Source organism: Vicia villosa, unplaced genomic scaffold, assembly GCF_029867415.1.
Source record: "Vicia villosa cultivar HV-30 ecotype Madison, WI unplaced genomic scaffold, Vvil1.0 ctg.001186F_1_1, whole genome shotgun sequence".
Lineage (NCBI taxonomy): Eukaryota > Viridiplantae > Streptophyta > Magnoliopsida > Fabales > Fabaceae > Vicia > Vicia villosa.
The window spans coordinates 150,543-170,717 of record NW_026705525.1 but is presented as its reverse complement, the minus strand read 5'-3'; the positions used below and the strand labels follow the sequence as shown (position 1 = coordinate 170,717).

Below are 20,175 nucleotides of genomic sequence, written 5' to 3'. Positions count from 1 at the left end.
AAAAAAGTTGTATTATTATTATTATTATTATTATTATTATTATTATGTGTTTAATGGATATGCACTGACAGTGTAAACAGAAAACAAGTAATTTGCCATGTCATTAAATGTTTTTTAAAATAAAAGTGTGGTGTAATTGGATGCACGAGTGTGATTGATTGACAGTGTAAGATTATTTTACATTGTAAGTGCATCACCCCTTTTCTCTATTATTATTATTATTATTATTATTATTATTATTATTATTATTATTATTATTATTATTATTATTATTATTATTATTATTATTATTATTATTATTACATCATAATATCAGTCAAAAACAATTATTACATCACGTGAATTAAGTAATTACTCCAATACTACACTGTAACAGTCCCCACTCGTGCGCGGGTTCTGAAAACCTAGGCGCAATACGCACCCGCCTCATTCCATTAGCACACTGTACTCTCCTCATTTTCCACCTTCTGCAACTCGCATTTTTGTTTCAGATAGATTAAGATCATGGAAAGTAACTTCTTTCCACCTCCACTGAAGCGCCCAATCTCCGGGTTACCCGACCCGAATCTAAACGGATCTTCCAAACGCCCAAAACCATCCGTCACTCCCGGACAAGTTACATTCCGTCTTCTATGCAACTCCTCCCGCATCGGCGGCGTCATTGGCAAGTCCGGCTCGGTAATCAAAACGCTCCAGCAGTCAACGAACTCCAAGATCCGAATTGAGGATTCTCCCAATGATTCGCCGGACCGAGTCATTACTGTCATTGCCTCCGGTGCGGCCTCCGGTGGTACGGACGGCAGAATTGGTGTTTCGAATGCACAAGAAGCGCTGTTGAGAGTGTTTGATAGGATTCTGGAAGTTGCGGTGGAGATGGAAGGTGTTGAGATTGGGGATAGGATTGTGTCTTGCAGATTAGTTGCTGATGCGGCGGAAGCGAGTTCTGTTATTGGGAAGGGAGGGAACGTGGTGGAGAAGATAAAGAAAGACACTGGATGTAAAATTAGGGTTTGTAGAGATAATTTACCTGCTTGTATATCGTCTCCGGATGAAGTGATTGAGGTATATATGATGATTCTTACTGTTATATTAGCTCAATTACTTCAATTACATTGTTCCATTTGCATTATTAATTTAGTGTAATGCTAGTTTATACTTTCGAGTCTGAGTGTTAACATTTTCGTGTGGAATGGAACTGATAAGGTTTATCAGTTTAGTTGGATTGGTTTTCTAGCTTTGTAGAATATTGCTATGGATTTGTGAGGTTAGTGAATTGAATCGATATGTAGTATAGAGAGAATGGAATTGAATGCAGTTTGTATCTCCTTTGGCATTGGCAATATCCTTATAAGTACTGCATAGTGGGAAGTGTTTATGGTTTTTTAGTTTGAACAATTACCCTAAAACAACCGAAAGATAATAGGTTAAATGCAGTTTTAGATATGGTTGAGCAAGTGATTCGTTGAGGTCGAAGTATGCAACGGATTTTCGGACAATATGCTTGTTTAGGGTGTTTCTTGTGATTTTGACCTATCACTCTATCAGGCATGTCGACTAAGTTTTTCAAATCTTATAAGCTTATTTTATGTCATGTTATTAGGTCAGGTGGAGGAAGGATTCTTTCGATTATGTTTTTAAAGTAGTATTATTCATTCCGGGTTTTTGCTTTATTACTGATGTAATCGTTATAAACTTTTCATAGTATTCCTGGACTCCTGATCAAGGTTATCAAAATCGCGATTTAGATCGTAGGATTTTGCAATTTCACAAATTTACTACCCCCCAGCGATCCAAATCATGCATAAAATTGTTTTGTTAGCAAAATCATAGTGAGATCGCGCAAATCATAGCCAAGATGGCGAAATTGTATAAGCGCAACTAAGATCGTAAAAACGAATTGGGAAGTAACAATGCAACCATTTCTCTCTGATTCACGACAAAGTCACCTAACAATGTGATTCTTTCAATTTCTTCTCTCCCACATTTATTTAGCTCACAACAGACAAGAGAAAACAATAAGATGATGAAGAGATGAAGAAGATGAAAGAAGGGTGTTGCCACATTTCGTTGCCGTGCGAAGGTAATAGAAGAAAGTGAACATGTTGCTCTGCGGTAAGGGACCAAGGGATATAATGTTAACATGATAATTTGGGTTACTTCATTCTTTCTTTTTTGGTACAAAGGTTACTTTACTCTCTTAAAAATGAGCCTGGCCCAATAAAAATAAATATGGTGTGAAATACCTTTTGTTTCACGGAAGTCTAAGTTCCCAATAATATATAGCTAGGTAATACTAATATAAAATTTATTAAAATAAGTAATAACATTAAAATACTTAATAGAAACATTGGTTTACGTGTTAGGATATATAGTATATTATAGTATAATTTTTAATTTTAGTAGGACCTTACAATCCTTGTTATGAACTTATGATCTTGCTACCTCTCTCGATCTCACATAATTAATTAGATAGAATCTTACTATCTTGGTTGCGATCTTACGTGTTACGAACTTGGTACCCCCTTTCGATCTTAAGCAAATCTTGATCTTGACAATATTGCTCCTGATCTCTAGACTTACTTTCTTTGAAATAGAGAGGTCTTTTGATTTAACACTTCAGGATCAGATTAATTTTCTTTTTAATGGTGAAGCTTGTAGTTGAGACTTCCTATTTATTATATGTTGTCCCAATTCTTGATTGTTTGACTAGAACCCATGGTAAGACATTGTTTGCTAGTGATATATTGTATTAAAGGGCCTAGTGTTATAAGGCCGTATGCGGAAAATATATAAAGCATATAAGGTCCTTTTCACCTTGACTAACTTGGATGCCTATAAGGCATAATTTTAATTTCGTCGGTTAAGAATTAAGATTGGTAACTTTTTCCCACGGCCAATCAAAGAACATATGAATAAGCAAATGTGTTTCATTTTATTTATACTTGAAAATATTCTCTTTATTTATATTTAGAAAACATCTATTGGTTTTGTGGTAGATAGAAGGCAGCGTGTCATCCATAAAGAAGGCACTTGTTGCGGTTTCTCATCGTCTTCAAGCTGGTCATCATGCTGATAGAACAACGATGACGGGACAAAATTCTCACAAAGCTTTAATTGGAGTTCCTCGTGAGACTTTAAATTCAGCTCCACGTGATACTTTTATTGGAGCTCCACGTGAGACTTTAGTTGCAGCTCCACGCGAGACATTAACTGATCTGCATGTGGATCATCTTCTGCAAAGAGGCTCCACACTCTCTACTTTACGTAATTGCTCTAACAGCCATGCCACTGGAGTTCAATCCTTGTCGGCAGAAGTTAATAGAGTCTCATCCCTAGAACCAAAAGCACATCAGCAAGAAATCAACTTCAAAATTATTTGTTCCAACGATAGAATTGGAGGTATCATTGGGAAGGGTGGGAACATAATTAGAGCTCTTCAGAGTGAGACAGGGGCCACTATAAGTGTGGGTCCTTCAGTAGCTGAATGTGAGGATCGATTAATTACTATTATCGCTTCAGAGGTTTGTTAAATTAATTCTTTCTGTTTTACTCCTTTCATTCCTTTACGTATTTGTTGTACGCGTATCTTTATTATTACTTTTCTATTAACTTTTTCTCTTGCCGGTGGCTTCATTTTTTATTGCAGAGTCCCGAGTCAAGATATTCCCCAGCACAAAAGGCCGTGGTGCTTGTTTTCTCCAGGTCTGTTGAGGCTGGTATTGAGAAAGGGATAGATCCTGGAATAAATACAGGTTCACCTGTAACGGCACAACTTGTAGTCCCATCAAACCAAGTCGGTTGTTTGTTAGGAAAAGGTGGAGTAGTAGTGTCAGAAATGAGGAGGGCAACAGGAGCTAGCATACGAATAATTGGAACTGATCAGGCTTCTAAATGTGTGTCAGATAATGATCAAGTTGTACAGGTTTGATTTTGGAGATGGCACTTTCTTTTATTTTATTTTACATTAAACATGCTGAAGAATGTATTTTGTTTTTTTAGTGAATGTTATTTTGAGCTCGTCGTATCTAGCAGTTCTAATAAATCTCTCCATAAAAAAGTTCTCATCCTCCATCATGCTAAGTTTATTGTGCTCGTCATGGGCTTTACTTTTCTGCCAAACTCTTCAATATTTACTTTAAGGCATTTAAACATTTTATGGTATGCGAAATTGTAAATCCTTTCTCTGAAACATACATACCCAGCAGGCTTTGTAATAGCGAATATTGTAGATTGAAAATACTAATGCGGCACCATAAGCGGCTGTGAAATTGTGGGCTTAATCTGTCAACCTCTCAATCCAGCCCAAACGCCATCTAAGTCCTCAACAACACGCAATTACTTCAAGTTGGCAACGTTGAACGTTCCATCACCGCTGCTCTTTCCCAACTCATCGACGCCCAACTCATCAGCGTTGAAGCCATCTTTTGAATATACCCTTGCTCCAACATTATCAACAAATTCTGCATCTTTTGACGTTTTCACATCTTCACCCATTTCTCTTTAATGCCATCCATGGCGGTTTTCCCAATTTCCATGTTCACTTCATTTCACATTCTGATCCTTCTTTTGCTAATTCCTATTTATTCTTTACCTCTTTGGTGAAGATATCGATTCTCCCATATGGTTAGATGCTCCTCCATTTCTCGGGCCTGCTATTTTCTGTGGTTCCTAAACAGACAAATCATAATAATTCTACTTAATTTTAGCAAACTTTTGATGCTGAATGGCACTACCCCATCTTATACCTTCCACGTCTACTTAAAGAAGGAATAGGCATCAGTGCCTCTTTCAACAAATCGGCTCCCCACATCCTTAATCCAACATCTGGAACCACTCCTGTTCCCCCTTTCAACATAGCTTTCTCATCCCCCTCTGCTCCACTCTACCTTTCAAACCTCATACCACTCTTTATAATGACTCTAAAACCCAAATTTATTGTTTCTACCTTTAAGAAATGGCATCCTGCTCAATGTCAGCCTCTGGCTCATGGAGTGTTAAGGACTAAAAAGCCTTTGAAAGGGCTATAGCTGTTTATGACAAATACCTAAGTAGTGTTTTTTCATGACTTTCGGGGGATTAAAACCCTAGGGGATCATCACATTGAGCTAGAGGAGAATGTCACATCTTCACTCAAACTTAAGGCATTAGGTATATGAGTCATCTCTTTTATGTTTCTCCCCTTAAGGGTGGGACTCTCCACATCCTTGATCCAACACCGAGAACCACACACGCTCTCCCATCAAGTCAAGCCAGACTCTGATGCCATTGTTGAGCCTTCTGGGGGAGCCTAAAACCCCAGGGGATCATCATATTGGGGTAGAGCAACCAAACAAATGATTTTGGACACTATACAAGTCCTTTCACTTATAAGTTTTTCATCTAATGTGAGGCTTCTAAGTAACACTTGACACACTAACATATTTATTGTCGTTTTTTTAGTAATTTTTTTTGTCTTGTTTCAATGCAACCTCTATTATTAAGAAAAAAAGACCCCTGTGCAGTGTGCACTTATTTGTGATCTAATAGAGATTAATATTTTTTTTTCCTATAGCATTTCTATGTTGTACACAAAATTAATATGTGTAGTTCACCATATTTGTTCAAATCATCATGATAGTTCTTGCAGTGATTATAAAATATATAGTTCACTTTCTATCTATAATACTCTTTTTTTTCTCTCTCAGATATCAGGCGAGTTTCAAAACGTACTAGATGCATTGTTTAATGCAACTGGTAGACTGCGAGATAATCTTTTTGGTGGCACACAGAATAGTGCTGGAACAAAGAGCCTTTCCTCTATACAAGCTGATACCAGTCCCTATGGAAGACTAAGAGATATTCCTCTTGGAGGCCAATCCTCTTTACGAGCTGATACCGATCCATACGCAAGAATGAGAAATATTCCTTTTGAAGGCCAATCCTCTTTACAAGCTGATACCGGTCCCTATGTAAGACTGAGAGATGTTCCTTATGGAGGCCAATCCTCTTTACAAGCTGATGTTAGTCCCTATGTAAGACTGAGAGATGTTCCTTTTGGAGGTCAGTCCTCTTTACAAGCTGATACCAGTCCCTATGGGAGACTGAGAGATGTTCCTCTTGGGGGCCAATCCTCTCTACAAGCTGATACCTGTCCCTATGGGAGACTAAGAGATGTTCCTCTTGGGGGCCAATCCTCTTTACAAGCTGATACCAGTCCCTATGAGAGACTGAGAGATCTTCCTCTTGGAGGCCAATCCTCTTCACAAGCTGATACCAGTCCTTATGGGAGACTGAGAGACGTTCCTCTTGGAGGCCAATCAGCTGCGGGCATTTCTCATAGTCAGAGTAGGCACACTTTTTCTCAAGGCATTGATCATTTTGCTCTTAGTAGAACTAATGATCGTCCCTCTTCCCCGGGCTTATGGATACCACCGGTATACCTCTTCCCCAAATTGTTGTTATTACTGTTACTGTTATTATTACTATTGATTGATTGATTAATCTGTCACAGAGAGTTGCTGGGATCAATTCAAGAAGCATTAATGAAGCTAGTTGGGGATTGCCATCTCGAAAAGGTGGCCTAGAACTTATCAGGTTGTTGATATACAAAACAAAGTAGACTTGTTTAATGGAAATCTATTATTTAGGTTGAAACTAATTAAAAATTATCTTGGCATCCGAAAATCTAAGGGCTTGTTTGGTTTCCGAAAACTTTTTTTGTTTTACTATTAATTATAAAACTTGTCATCTTGTTTTACTTTATCTATTTTCAACGTATCCTGAACAAATATTTGAAAACAGAAAACAGTGTGAACATGGGTGGCTATTTTGTAATTAAAAGTGAAAACATAAAATGTTTTATGAAACCAAACAAGCCTTAGATTTTGATAATATTAAGGGCTATTTATGGTGTGATTTAATGAATGAGATGTCTGTGGCATATGCTGAAATTGCTTTGGATAGACCCATTATGCATGTATAGTAGGAAAGGTAAAATAGGGTAAAGAAATGGGCAGGGGCTCAACTTCCCAAGAATGTAGGATTGTGTGTGAACGAGAGGTAAAGAAATCATGTTGAATTGTGCGTGTTTTTAAATTTCATCTGTTATACCAAATGTACGTTTCTTTCTGAAACTCAAGAATATTAGGTTATATTGAGCCATGCGGCTACTGTTTAATTGACTTTCATTTTCCATGGTCATTGTGCATTTGCACTTATTTGAGATCCTTCTTTGGAGGGATCGTGTAGCTGATACAAACATGATTTCTGTTAGTGGTGGAAGTAATAGTATACTAAACGTCTAAAATATGATGCCACAAACTGTCGATTTCTTATTATTTTTGTTTGGTCTGCAGTGGAAGTAAATCTGCTATTGTGACTAATACAACTATAGAAATTGTGGTTCCTGAGGATACTCTATACCTTGTATATGGGGAAAATGGTAGCAATCTGGCTCGCCTGAGACAGGTATACAACATGGAAAATTTTATTGATGTATTTATGTAGTGTTCATCAGCTCATCGTTTTATCCTTGCGAACATGCATTTGTGACCACACAACTTTTATTTCAAATTTTATCTTCCCTGTATATTTATACCTACTTTCTTTCTTGTCCTTATCAGATATCAGGTGCTAAGGTTGTTATCCATGAACCTCATCCTGGAACAAGTGACAGGACTATTGTCTTATCTGGTTCACCTGATGAAACTCAAGCAGCACAGAGCCTTCTCCAAGCATTTATTCGTGATGGATCATCATAACATATCCCTTCACCAATTTTCAAGTAGATCATATGTAACTCTGTATTGTTTGTCTTTTCTTGGCTTGATTGAGCCAAGAAATCATGTAAAATCCCGCCTTCCTGTAATTTTGGCTTAATCGATATATCTGTGGCTCTCCACCGAATGATAGTGTAACTTTAGACATCAAATTGCTTGATTCTTTAGTGCGTAAGCATAACAAGAAAATTGTGTTTTCTTAAGATGTCATGAATCAACTATCGATCTTTTAGTGTAGATGATTTTAGACGGATAGTTTTATTAAATCGATTTTTTAGAGAGTTTGAGTCCGGCTTTTTAATTAAACGAGTCAGGCCGAATCAAACTTTAAATAGGTTAGGGCCATAATCTCATGTCTGGCGGTCTGACCTATTCACACCCTTAGTTGTAGGAGAGAATTATGGAGGAAACAATTAATAAGTCTAGTTTATATAAATATTCTCTAATTTGAGAAATTGTGGTCAAATGATAAAATTGTGGGCAGCCTAACCTCATATAGAAAATCAGTAACTTTTGTAACAGATTTTTTTTTTTTTTTTTGTGATCAATTTTGTAACACAAGTTGATGACAAGATTATGGAGGATCATAGTTTTCACACCGTAATAAATAACATTGAATAGAAGAAAGTAGCATCAATCATTGCTATAAAACCAGCATTCATAAAATTCTTGCGGTACATGGTGTTTCAGTTGGCAGCAGCAGCAGGGGTGGCATTAAGAGTGATTTCCACATTGTCATGAACTCCTTGGAGCAGCAATTCACCTTCATATGTTAATACTTTTCGCTTTTTAGCAGCTCTTAGTGTCCCAACAAGTGCTTCGAATATATTTGCACATTGATCATCATGAAATAGCGTTCCAAATGTAACCTTCACAACACAACCCAAACCCACATTTTGTTCATTCATCTCAAGAAACCATTAATCAGCGAAAACAAACAACTCCACGTGATGATTAAAGAAAACTACAAATTGCACATAGATAAGTCAAATAGATAAATTGCACATAGACTGAAGAAACTATCAAAGGCCTTCTTAACTTCATCTACCTTTGATCAAGCAATCATATCTAACCATAGCCAATTAAACCCCAAATCTAAAGCATGACTCGAGTGATTGAATAGGAAGTGGTTCAACGGAATTTGGATAAACTCTCATACTATCTTAGAATATAGATTTGATATAACCATAACACGGATATTTTTATTTTTAGGTGTGTCAATGTCTGTGTCATGTTTGTATGTTTGTATCTCTGTGTGTCAACGTCTGTGTCGTGTTTATATGTTCGTGTGTGCTTCATAGATTAGGTGTAAGATTAAGAGATCCACCCATTTGAACTCAAGATGCAGATCCACAAACACAAACAAGTATAAAACATATGGAAAATTTGAATTCTCTATACAGATCTGAAGGAAGAGAATGAAGATTGAAAAAAAAGAGAAGGAAATTCATTTCACCTTGTAAGAACCATCTGATTGGAGCTTGCCAAGCCTCTTGATTTCTTCCCTCAGGCGTCCAACCTCTTCTTCCACATTCATGCTTCTGCTTCCAACTTGTTATTATTATGGCTTCTGAGTTCTGATATTACAACCACCTTAATAATTAAAATAAAACACAGAATATCTTTCACCTGATAATACCATTTTATATTTGTGCTATGGAAAAATAAAAGGAATATTCATAAAATAGAGCCCAAAATAATATGATGACTTTATCTTATTTTAGTGTAAGTAACCTAGTCTCTTCTGAGTAGATCGCAACCGTTGCATGAATCGAACGGCTGAAATTTGAGGTGTAGGAATGGGGATGTATGGACCCGCACTCATAATGAATGCATCTCTTTTCAGTTACTCTCAACAGAACTTTCCCTCTCTTTTTCTCGTTCCACACCGTCGACGCTTGTTCAAACCCTATCGTCGATCAAATCGTGCTGCCGTCACGGCGAGGTGATACCACCGGACTTTGCGCGTAGAGCGGTCATACCGGTAATACAATCCGATGACGGCGGAATTTGCTGCTCCGCTCCTTCTTTCAGTAGATGCGTATGAAGAAGGATCGTCTTCATCTTCGTCTTTAGGAAGCTTGTTACGGTTAGTGGTTCTCTTTTCTCTGCGCCTTCAATTCAGTCTAGGTTTTGTTTAGGATAATCATAAACAATCCTCTATGTTGTAGTTATACTAATACACATCTTTATCTCTGCATTTATTTTAAGTGTAAAGTTTATGTTAATCTAGGGTTTGAATTATTGTGGTTTTGAGCATGAAAAATCATTTAGCAACAACATTGTTGGAGAACCTACAAAAGCTTAAAGCAAATTCACTCGCCAAACCTATATTTACATGGATACTGATTTCAATGCCATGTTCAATACTGTTAGAATTAATTATGAGTGTTGAAATAATATGACTCAATCTCGTTGCAGCTATTGCAACTGTTTTGGCCATGTTGAGGAAATTGGCTTGGTTGATTGCCGACCCAGTGACACTCCCATGGATCCTAACGTCAATCTACTATTAGATTAGGAGGAGCCACTGAAAGACCATGGTAGATATTGACGTCTAGTTGGCAAACTTAATTACCTCACGGTGACCAAATCAAACATTATATTTGTTGTTAGTGTGGTTAGCCAATTTCTAAATGCTCCATGTGATGATCATTGGAACCCTATGATTCACATTTTGATAAGTTGCACTTCATATTGTCTCCAATCCGTTTTTTCATGAAAGAACTAAGCACATAGAGATCGAGTGCCACTTTGTAAGAGATAGGGTTCTTTCAGGAGAAATCATAACTGATTTTGTTGGTTCAAATGATCAGTTAGCTGACATATTCACTAAGTCTCTTAGAAGACCTCGGGTTCAATCTATTTGTAAACTCTAGAGTTTTTAAACATTGGTGCATATGACCTGTATGCTCCAGCTTACGGAGGAGTGTTAGAATTAATTATGAGTGTAGATATTCTAGAGTGATAATTAGTATTCCTAGAATAAAGAACTTCTTAGGTTAGTGCTTATTCAATAAGCTTCAAAGTATTTATTGTAACACTATTATAAATACATATGGTGTGATCTAACTTAAGACACATAATTTACAGAAATTCTATAAATACAGTAGGAAAAATACAACATACACTTCAACACCAATATAATTAAGATAGATAAACATCTAATGATGAGTATTAATATTAACCAATCATCTTCCACCAATCAATGACATTGATATCTGGTTTATGCTATACGAGTCTGAAGAAATAGTGCCGTTTATGTAAACTCCATTTTCAACATTGATAACCGATGACGCTGCTCGGTCTGAAGACAATTTGCCACTTCCCCAATGGTGCTCTTCAAAGACTAATATTCCCTCTAGTTCCATTGCCACTTCTTTCATGGCGGGTCTTTCCTCACCTTTTACCCTTAAACACCTTTCTGCAATATGGGCAACTTTCTTAAGTTGCTCAGTATTCACATCATCTATATTGTTGTCCAAAATATGAAGTAACCGATTCTCTTTCATTGAAGAAACAAAGTACACTGCAAGGTTTCTATCTACCTCTGGCCTGCTAAAAGATAGTGCCTTCTTTCCTGTCAGTAGCTCTGCTAGGACAACCCCAAAGCTATATACGTCACTTTTCTCTGTTAATTGGCTTGTGTGGAAATATTCTGGGTCAAGATACCCCAATGTCCCCTGCACTAGAGTGGTTATCTGGGTATGATCAAGAGGAATAATCCTAGAAGCTCCAAAGTCAGAAACCTTTGCAGTGAGATTGTGATCTAGTAGTATATTTGCAGACTTCACATCTCTATGTATGATTGGCGTAGATGCGGCAGAATGCAAGTATGATAGGACTCCAGCAGTTTCTTTTGCTATTCTCAATCTTGTTTTCCATGAAAGCTTTAAAGATTGGTTTTGATCATGAAGATGCTCATAAACAGTACCATTAGAAATGAATTCATAAACAAGCAAGGGAACTTCTGTCTCTAAACAACAACCCAGAAGCTTTACCACATTTCTATGGTTGATTTTAGAAAGCACAATCACTTCATTGATGAACGGCTCAATCTGGTTTGGGTCATTGATTTTGGACTTCTTTATTGCTACAATTCTTTTATCTTGTAAAATTCCTTTGTAAACTGTTCCCTGACCACCTTGGCCTAGGATCTTGCTTTCGTCGAAGTTGTTGGTTGCTTCATTTAGCTCCTCAACAGTGAAGACTTTAGTTGTTTCATCTGACCCTCCATGCATCACTAGTTGTTGCTGTAACAATAAGCCACCGTTTTGTTGAAAAAATTGTTCTTTAAGTTTTATGAGCTTTCTTTTCTTCAATGCCAAATATGCATAAAAGCTTCCAACTAGTAGTGCTACGAGGCTTATGCTGGCACCTGGACACAAACAAATGGAAGCATGATAATTTTCTTTCTTGTTTGCCTAGCTTGTTGATGTTTCAAAGCAATTTATGTTGGTAAAGACATTGGTCAAAACCTCAAAATGCCACTGTTCTGGTCTTGAAGGAATACTTTGGGTAAATGAGTTTCAATTCATGGCAACAATTTATAACATGGATTAATATTGTTGATTGCCTTAGAAACACCTTTCAATTTTTAACATTTTTCATTGTGATATTAAATTGGTTCGACATTATCATGTTATGAATGAATCAAGATGATAGAAACCAAACTGAAGAGGTCTATCACAAGAGTATAATGTGTTGTACTCACTCAATGCAGTGATCAATATGATCTCTTTCCTTGATTTGGTATTTGACTTTTGACTGCATCTTGTTCCGTTCATCTTCCCATTTCCCTCATATCTTGCCGGACATAAACAATGGTAGCTTCCGGGAGTATTGATGCATGTTGCCCCCTCAACACAGTCATTGGAATCCATGCATTCATTAATATCTAAAGGATAGGTTGTTAGTTTTGTTTTCTGTTTTCACAATGAATAGTTTAGTTTTCTAAGAACATTGGTTATTGCTATCGATTGCCATTAACCTGCAATCAAATGAAAAAAACAAACAAAACCAACACAAAAAATACAATAAACCTAACAAAACTAGAAAACTAAACAACCAAATGCGGAGAAGGAAGAAGAATAACACCGAGAGATATGTGATTCAGTCGCGAGAGACAGCGGCAAGATCCCTCAAGCTCTTTCCCACATTATTTTTCACACTTCTCTCTGATCTCTCAATCTCTAATTTTCTTTGTCAAAGTGTTGAGTTACATGAATATGACTTTCATCTATGTTCCTTATATTCTTAGAATTTTCATATAGAGATACGTTATGCTATATAATATAGATCCCCGAATACAAACTCCGAACTAGTAGTAGTTTCAACTGAATCAGTTAGACCAGTAATGATAAGTAACTGATGTAATAGAACTGTGACAGATTATAAATCTAAATACTATAGCATATCAACTTGTAACAAATGTTGAGAACTTCAACAGTTACCTCTTATTATGTATAAGTAAGTCTATATACAATGATCTTGTCAACGGTTTTAATGAAATAGGGATGGGTTTAATATACAAAAAAGGACAATTTTAAGGTGTCAAAAGGGAACCTATGTGTCTTGTAGAAAGATAGAATCAATTATATGACTTTCAAATCGGTTTAATAATTATTTCTACAAGACACATAGATTCCCTTTTGACACCTCAAAACTGTCATTTTTCGTATATTAAAACCATCCCTATTTCATTAAAACAGTTGAGATAGTACTGTATATAGATAATATAACGTTTGGATCAATGAAGTCGCTTTTATTTTCCAGCTCGCGAATAAAATAGTGTATATTATAATATTATATAATACCTTGGCAACCATGAATGAGGTAAGGATTTCCCCAATATCCATGAAAGCATCTGCAAAGGTAACCAGATCTCTCGGTCGCATCATAACATGTACTTTTGTTGTCCTTACAGGCATAGTTTGAAAGATTCTTCTGAGCTTGCTGGCATGTTTGGTTCCCTACTGCCCAGTCCAACAACACAGGAAACTCCTTCTTCTCCAACTTGAGGAGGTCTGTGGATTTGAACTTGTAGGCTCCATTTTCAACCAAAAAAGCATAACCACAGGGATTGAAGTCATGTACTGCTGAGTGATTGTTGAATATACTTCCAGAAACATAGATTACTTCAGTTAACACATGACCTTGGGGTATTGAAATCTCACAACAACCAGTGCCAGAACAAGCTTCATTAGCCACGATATCATCTAGCATGTTGCACAAAGCCACACATCCTGTGGTGTAGTTGTTTCCCCCATAATCATGTACTGTCAGTGCTCCCACCGTGTCACAGCCAACTGCGACCAACTTGTTTCGAGTTGACGAGATGGAAAAATGTTTTAGATCGATACCCCGATATATTTGGCTCACAAGTTTGCTCTTTTCAGCATAGCAATCTCTCGCTGCTAGCGATGCAATGTGAAGTTCACCGTTGATTGAGATGCTTAGGACAGTTTGGTTACTATGTGGCAAGGAAGGTACATGTGTTGAGATTGAGGATGAAGATAATATTTTGTTGCAATTGATGAGAAAGGTGTTGTCTAAGGAACAATCCTTGGTGGTTCCAAACGGGAAGGGAATGGGGACAGAGCCACACTTTGTTGGGCAGTTTGGTAGCGATAGTAACTGAGTTGCTGCTTTTGTGAAAAAGACCGTAAGAACCACCATCATCAGTAGCTGTGTTGAGTTCACAACCATGGTCATGGCTTTGCTAATTTTTCAGGTTCATCGTTATTCGAATCCTTGGATTTTGTTTTAGTATTTACTTTTTCTACTCTTAGTGCTACTTAAAAATAGAAAAGTCAAAATGACTTATTCTTCTTGTATGCAATGGAATGACAAAATCAAACACAGTTTTGTTTAATACTTATTATAATGTAATTTTAGTTTTTGATAATAGTGATTGCAATGTCTCTGACAAATTGTTAATTACGTTTTTCCTTCTTTAATAAACAAAAGATGTTAATTACATTGTATAGGTAGAATAGGTCAGAAGACAACAATGGATGCTTGTAAAGAGGGATCATCTTCATCTTATACGAATCTTGCTATGGTTAGTTGCTTCTCTTTTCTCTGTCACCTCAGTTCAATCTGTGTTTTGTTGTTTAGGATAATAATCATAGACAATAATCATGTATTTTATATACATACTGGTGCAAATAACATATTCAGCGTCTCCATTTATGTGCATTCACTTTTAAGTGCATAGTTTATGTTAGATCATTGAATTTATCAATATCATTCATTATATTAAGATGAGAAATCTGCCGCAAAATGTTTTTCGCAATATTAAGTTGGAGGAGGAGAACAAATAAGAGAGAGACAATAGGAAAAAATTGAACTGATATAGATATGTCCAGTAAGTAGGGGAAATACAACATACACTGCGATACCGTTGTATCTGAGTATTAATATCAACTAATCATCTTCCACCAATCGTTGACATCGTAATCTGGTTTATACTATATGAGTCCGAGGAATTAAGGCCACCATCTTCAACATTGATAACCGACGACGTTTCTCTGAGCAAGTTGTCAGTCTCTTCTGAAGACAAATTGTTACTTGCCCAACGGTGCTCTTCAAAAACTAATATTCCTTCTAATTCCATTGCCACTTCTTTCATGGTTGGTCTTTCCTCGCCCTTCACCCTTAAACACCTTTCTGCAATACGGGCAACTTCCTTTAGTTGCTCGGTATTAGCCCCGTCTAAATTTTTGTCCAAAATATGAAGTACCCGACCCTTTTTCATCGAAGAAATAAAGTACACTGCGAGGTTTCTATCTTCCTCTGGCCTGCTAAAAGATAGTGCCTTCTTTCCCGTAAGTAGCTCTGCTAGGACAACCCCAAAGCTATATACGTCACTTTTCTCTGTCAACTGACTTGTGTGGAAATATTCTGGGTCAAGATACCCCAATGTCCCTTGCACTAGAGTGGTTACCTGGGTATGATCAAGAGGAACCATCCTAGAAGCTCCAAAGTCAGAAACCTTTGCGATGAGATTGTGATCTAGGAGTATATTTGAAGATTTCACATCTCTATGTATGATTGGCGTAGATGCAGCAGAATGCAAGTATGCCAAGACTCCAGCAGTTTCTTTTGCTATTCTCAATCTTGTTTTCCAAGTAAGCTTTAAAGATTGGTTTTGATCATGAAGATGCTCGTAAACAGTACCATTAGAAATGAATTCATAAACGAGCAAGGGAACTTCTGTCTCTAAACAACAACCCAATAGCCTTACCACATTTCGATGGTTGATTTGGGAAAGCACGATCACTTCATTGATGAACGGCTCAATCTGCTTTCTGTCACTGATTTTTGATTTCTTTATTGCTACAATTCTTTTATCTGCTAAAACTCCTTTATAAACTGTTCCCTGACCACCTTGGCCTAGGATCTTGCTTTCGTCGAAGTTGTTGGTTGCTTCATTTAGCTCCTCAACCGTGAATACTTTCGCTGTTTCAGCTGACTTTCCACGCCTCACTATCTTTTGTTGTAACAGTATGCCACCATTTTGTTGAAAAAATTGTTCTTTAAGTTTAATGAGCCTTCTTTTCTTCAATGCCAAATACGCATAAAAGCTTCCCACCAGTAGTGCTGCGAAACTTATGCTCACACCTGGATATATTTTATTCTAACATTTTAGTTTGTGATGATAGAATTGGTTTCATTTTATCATATTATGAATGAATCAAGAATATATTGTGTTTTACTCACTCAATGCAATGATTAATATGATCTCTTTCCTTGTTTTGTTGGTACTGGATTTTGGGCTGCATTTTGTTCCGTTCATCTTCCCGTTTCCCTCATATTCTGCAGGACATAAACAATCATAGCTTCCAGGAAGATTGATGCATGTTGCTCCCTCAACGCAGTCATTGGACTCCATGCATTCATTAATATCTAAAGGATAATTTATCATTTTCAATTTCTGTTTTCAGAATGGAGAGTGGAATTTTCTAAGAACAATAGTTACTGTTATACACCCTTTGGTCACTATTATAAGCAAATTTCACTTTTTGTGGTACATTTAAATGTTAATGTATCTAGTCCACAAATGTATCACAAAAAGTGAAATTTGCTTATAATAGTGACCGGAGATTGTATATATAATACCTTGGCATCCGTGAATGAGGTAAGGGTTTCCCCAATATCCATGAAAGCATCTACAAAGGTAACCAGATCTCTCAGTTGCATCATAACATGTACTTTTGTTGTCCTTACATGCATAACTTGAAAGATCCTTCTGAGCTTGCTGGCATGTTTGGTTCCCTACCGCCCAGTCCAACAACACAGGAAACTCCTTCTTCTCCAACTTGAGGATGTCTGTGGATTTGAAGTTGTAGGCTCCGTTTTCAACCAAAAACGCATAACCACAGGGATTGAAGTCATGTACTGCAGAGTGATTGCTGAATACACTTCCAGAAGTATAGGCTACTTTATTCAACACATGACCTCGGGGTATTGAAATCTCGCAACAACCAGTGCCGGAGCAAGATTCGTTGGCCACAATATCATTAAGCCTGTTACACAAAGCCACACATCCTGTGGTGTAGTTGTTTCCCCCGTAATCAAATGCCGAGAGGGCTCCAATCGTGTCACAGCCAACCGCGACCAACTTGTTTCGAGTTGACGAGATGGAAAAATGATTTATATCCATACCCCAATATGTTTGGTTCACAATTTTTCTATTTTCAGTATAGCAATCTCTGGCTACTGGCCATGCAACGTGAAGTTCGCCGTTTAGTGAGATGTTTAGGATAGTTTGATTACTATATGGCAAGGAAGGTACTTGTGTTGAGATTGAAGATGAAGATGTTTTGTTGCAATTGATGAGAAACGTGTTGTCTAAGGAACAATCCTTGGTGGTTCCAAATGGGAATGGAATGGAGACAGAGCCACACTTTGTTGGACAGTTTGGCATAGATATTAACTGAGTAGCTACTTTTGCAAAAAAGACCACCACCAGCAGCAGCAACATCTGTTTTGAGTGCACAGCCATAGGCATTTCTTTGCTAATCCATGGGTGTTTTTTTAGTATTTATTTCTTCTTCTTGTAAAAAAAGGTTTATATATTAGGTACAGGTTTCTGTCAAATAAAGTGTCTATATATAAAAAGAAACCGTTGAATTTGTTACAATTATTCCAAGTGTGAATTTGCATTCATGTAGAATATATTCTAATCTAAACTATCTATAACTCTTCTTATGATGATATAAATAAAGTCTTTGTCTTTGCCGACACGTAAGAATTTGTATGAATTTTTTAAAATTGGGTTGTTTGACTTTTTTTATTTATTTATAAAATCTAAATTGAACCAAATTTACGGGAGATATCCATTACAATTTATGCACTAATTACGCACCTTATAGACATTTCAAAATTCCTTTTATATCACTTGGATTTTAAAATTTGGACGCGTCTATTATACACCAAATCGCCTAAATCATAGAGGCACCATCATTTTTGTCAAAAATATGTTTGAAAATTAATCTCCGGACACCGTCTTTATTTCAATATTCAGAAACTCTAAGCGGAAAAAGTGATTTGGCTATCACCTTGCATGTATATCACTCCACATATTTGAAACCACGCGCGAAATTGATTAAAACAAAGGGTGCTCTTAAGAAGGTCAAACTAAAATCGAGTGACAATTCAATCACGCGCCCTCCATCCTATTTCGAACATGTCAACACTCTTTTTCTATACTCTAATTCCACAATACCAAAAAAAGTTCTATCAAAGGTGCACACATTAGTAAACCATCACCTTAACCATATTTATAAAAAATGATACACATTGAAGAGATGTCGGTTTTTACGCACAAATACATTGATTGAAATGTAGATAGATGTTAAGGGTGATAGTAACTGCGGTTATCACGTTGTTACAACTTTGCTGAGTAACAGATAGGATAATCATACATTTGTCCGTCAGTATCTAATCAAAGAGTTGAAGGCGCATAAGGAATCATACACAATATTATACGGGAAAAAAGAATAATTTGATAAAATTCATGCATTTCTTATTCCTTGTGTTAGCGGTCCAACACCAGAGGCCAAATGAACGTGTTTTCTTAAAATTTCTTCTTCCCTGCTTTCTCTTTGGAACCATTTTCAGTTTTAAATATTCAAGGAACACACAAATAGATTTTTTAGATATGAATCTATTTTCTCTGTAACTTTTGTAGATTTAGATCTAAATTGATCAGTCACTGATGAAGAATAAAAAAAATAATAGGAAGCAAAAAAAAATTGAAAAATGGAACAAAAATGACTAAAGAAGCCTTGTACAAGTTCCAAAAAATAAGAAAATTCATTAAAGGACATTCCAAATCGTCATTCCGAAAACATATCCCATTCCGTAATAATCAATTAGACCACGAAGTTTCAAGCCAAACAACTGATAGAGGGGTATAATAGTATTTATATTAAGTATAGTTATTGTTAGAAGGGTAATAATAGAACTTATATTATTAGTATGGTTATTGGGCTTTTAGTAGTGTGGGCTTTTAGGTTATTATTATCCATTAAGAGTGTTATATAATGTAGTCTCATAGAGACATTTGGGATGAATAAAAAGAAATCAAAGTTTATTTTATCTTTTATTTTTCTAGCTTAGTTTTATTTGTCTTATGATTTTAGAGCTTTTACTAGCTTTGTTAGGGTTCTTGAATTTGCATCCTAACAATTGGTGTTTTCATTCTTGCACTCAATCTCTCCCATGGAGTATTCCAACTTCACCCTCCCCCCCCCCCCCCCCATTTCATCAATGGAGTATTCCTCTAACATATCCCATAAACCCCTCTCTTACACCAACTATCAATCTCTCATTTCCATCTTTCCCATGGGAAATTTTTACACCTTGTTACACCCATGTTGCATCTTCATCACCTAATTTGCATTTAAATCATGGATATTCACCACATTTGCATAACCCTATCTACCAACAAAAAATGCCCAATCATGTCAATACTCCTTACCAGGACTACACCCACCATTCATACACTCCAATTCCAGTCAATAATCCTCATCAGTATCACACCCACCATTCACCCACTCCAATTCCAGAACAAAATCAACCATTCACTCAACAACAAACTCAAACTTATCCAAATGATTTTCAAGAACTTTTTCAAAAGTTGCATCTAGCAGTAGAAAAATATAAGAACGAAAAGAGAGCTATTGACGAGAAATATCAAGCCTCTTTTCGATCTGTCAAGCAAAGATCTCAAATAATTTCTCAAAACTGCAAAGAAAATCAAAAAATTATTGTTGACGCTACACCAGAAAAACGAGTTGCTGAGGAAGAAACTGAGATCACAATCATCACTTCAGAAAAGAAATTGTTTCAGATGACATTTTTGGCGTCTTCTCCGACAACACTTTCGGTGTCTTCTCCGACAACACTT

General features: G+C 36.5%; 4 protein-coding genes across 4 annotated transcripts; 1 reads left to right on the top strand and 3 right to left on the bottom strand.

Annotated features, from left to right (window-relative positions):
- The first annotated feature begins 376 nt into the window (after positions 1-376).
- LOC131633873 (KH domain-containing protein HEN4-like) lies at positions 377-7,994 on the top strand. Its single transcript, XM_058904550.1, has 7 exons — positions 377-1,062; positions 2,997-3,521; positions 3,647-3,922; positions 5,685-6,413; positions 6,491-6,573; positions 7,335-7,446; positions 7,602-7,994. The coding sequence occupies exons 1-7, from the start codon at positions 505-507 to the stop codon at positions 7,737-7,739; spliced, it is 2,421 nt and encodes an 806-aa protein (XP_058760533.1). The 5' UTR covers positions 377-504; the 3' UTR covers positions 7,740-7,994.
- Positions 7,995-8,347: 353 nt separating this feature from the next.
- LOC131633875 (costars family protein-like) lies at positions 8,348-9,419 on the bottom strand. Its single transcript, XM_058904552.1, has 2 exons — positions 9,214-9,419; positions 8,348-8,626 (listed from the first exon to the last, which is right to left on the bottom strand). Exons 1-2 carry the CDS (start codon positions 9,292-9,294, stop codon positions 8,444-8,446), a joined length of 264 nt encoding a protein of 87 aa, XP_058760535.1. The 5' UTR covers positions 9,295-9,419; the 3' UTR covers positions 8,348-8,443.
- A 1,529-nt stretch (positions 9,420-10,948) lies between these two features.
- On the bottom strand, positions 10,949-14,948 carry LOC131633886 (wall-associated receptor kinase 5-like). The gene is made up of 3 exons (XM_058904561.1): positions 13,574-14,948; positions 12,472-12,654; positions 10,949-12,135 (listed from the first exon to the last, which is right to left on the bottom strand). The coding sequence occupies exons 1-3, from the start codon at positions 14,469-14,471 to the stop codon at positions 10,949-10,951; spliced, it is 2,268 nt and encodes a 755-aa protein (XP_058760544.1). The 5' UTR covers positions 14,472-14,948.
- A 145-nt stretch (positions 14,949-15,093) lies between these two features.
- Positions 15,094-17,837, bottom strand: LOC131633874 (putative wall-associated receptor kinase-like 16). Its single transcript, XM_058904551.1, has 3 exons — positions 16,881-17,837; positions 16,482-16,667; positions 15,094-16,382 (listed from the first exon to the last, which is right to left on the bottom strand). The coding sequence occupies exons 1-3, from the start codon at positions 17,770-17,772 to the stop codon at positions 15,190-15,192; spliced, it is 2,271 nt and encodes a 756-aa protein (XP_058760534.1). The 5' UTR covers positions 17,773-17,837; the 3' UTR covers positions 15,094-15,189.
- Positions 17,838-20,175: the final 2,338 nt, after the last annotated feature.

Bases quoted from the DNA above. Each gene is read 5' to 3' on its own strand.
- LOC131633873 (XM_058904550.1), top strand. From the start codon at position 505: ATGGAAAGTAACTTCTTTCCACCTCCACTGAAGCGCCCAATCTCCGGG. The intron at 6,414-6,490 runs GTATACCTCTTC...AATCTGTCACAG, and splicing joins CGGGCTTATGGATACCACCG to AGAGTTGCTGGGATCAATTC. The intron at 6,574-7,334 runs GTTGTTGATATA...TTTGGTCTGCAG, and splicing joins GGTGGCCTAGAACTTATCAG to TGGAAGTAAATCTGCTATTG.
- LOC131633875 (XM_058904552.1), bottom strand. From the start codon at position 9,294: ATGAATGTGGAAGAAGAGGTTGGACGCCTGAGGGAAGAAATCAAGAGG. The intron at 8,627-9,213 runs GTGAAATGAATT...TGTGTTGTGAAG, and splicing joins AATCAGATGGTTCTTACAAG to GTTACATTTGGAACGCTATT.
- LOC131633886 (XM_058904561.1), bottom strand. From the start codon at position 14,471: ATGACCATGGTTGTGAACTCAACACAGCTACTGATGATGGTGGTTCTT. The intron at 12,655-13,573 runs GTATTATATAAT...CCTATCCTTTAG, and splicing joins CCTCATTCATGGTTGCCAAG to ATATTAATGAATGCATGGAT. The intron at 12,136-12,471 runs GTGAGTACAACA...GTTTGTGTCCAG, and splicing joins CATATTGATCACTGCATTGA to GTGCCAGCATAAGCCTCGTA.
- LOC131633874 (XM_058904551.1), bottom strand. From the start codon at position 17,772: ATGCCTATGGCTGTGCACTCAAAACAGATGTTGCTGCTGCTGGTGGTG. The intron at 16,668-16,880 runs GTATTATATATA...ATTATCCTTTAG, and splicing joins CCTCATTCACGGATGCCAAG to ATATTAATGAATGCATGGAG. The intron at 16,383-16,481 runs GTGAGTAAAACA...AAATATATCCAG, and splicing joins CATATTAATCATTGCATTGA to GTGTGAGCATAAGTTTCGCA.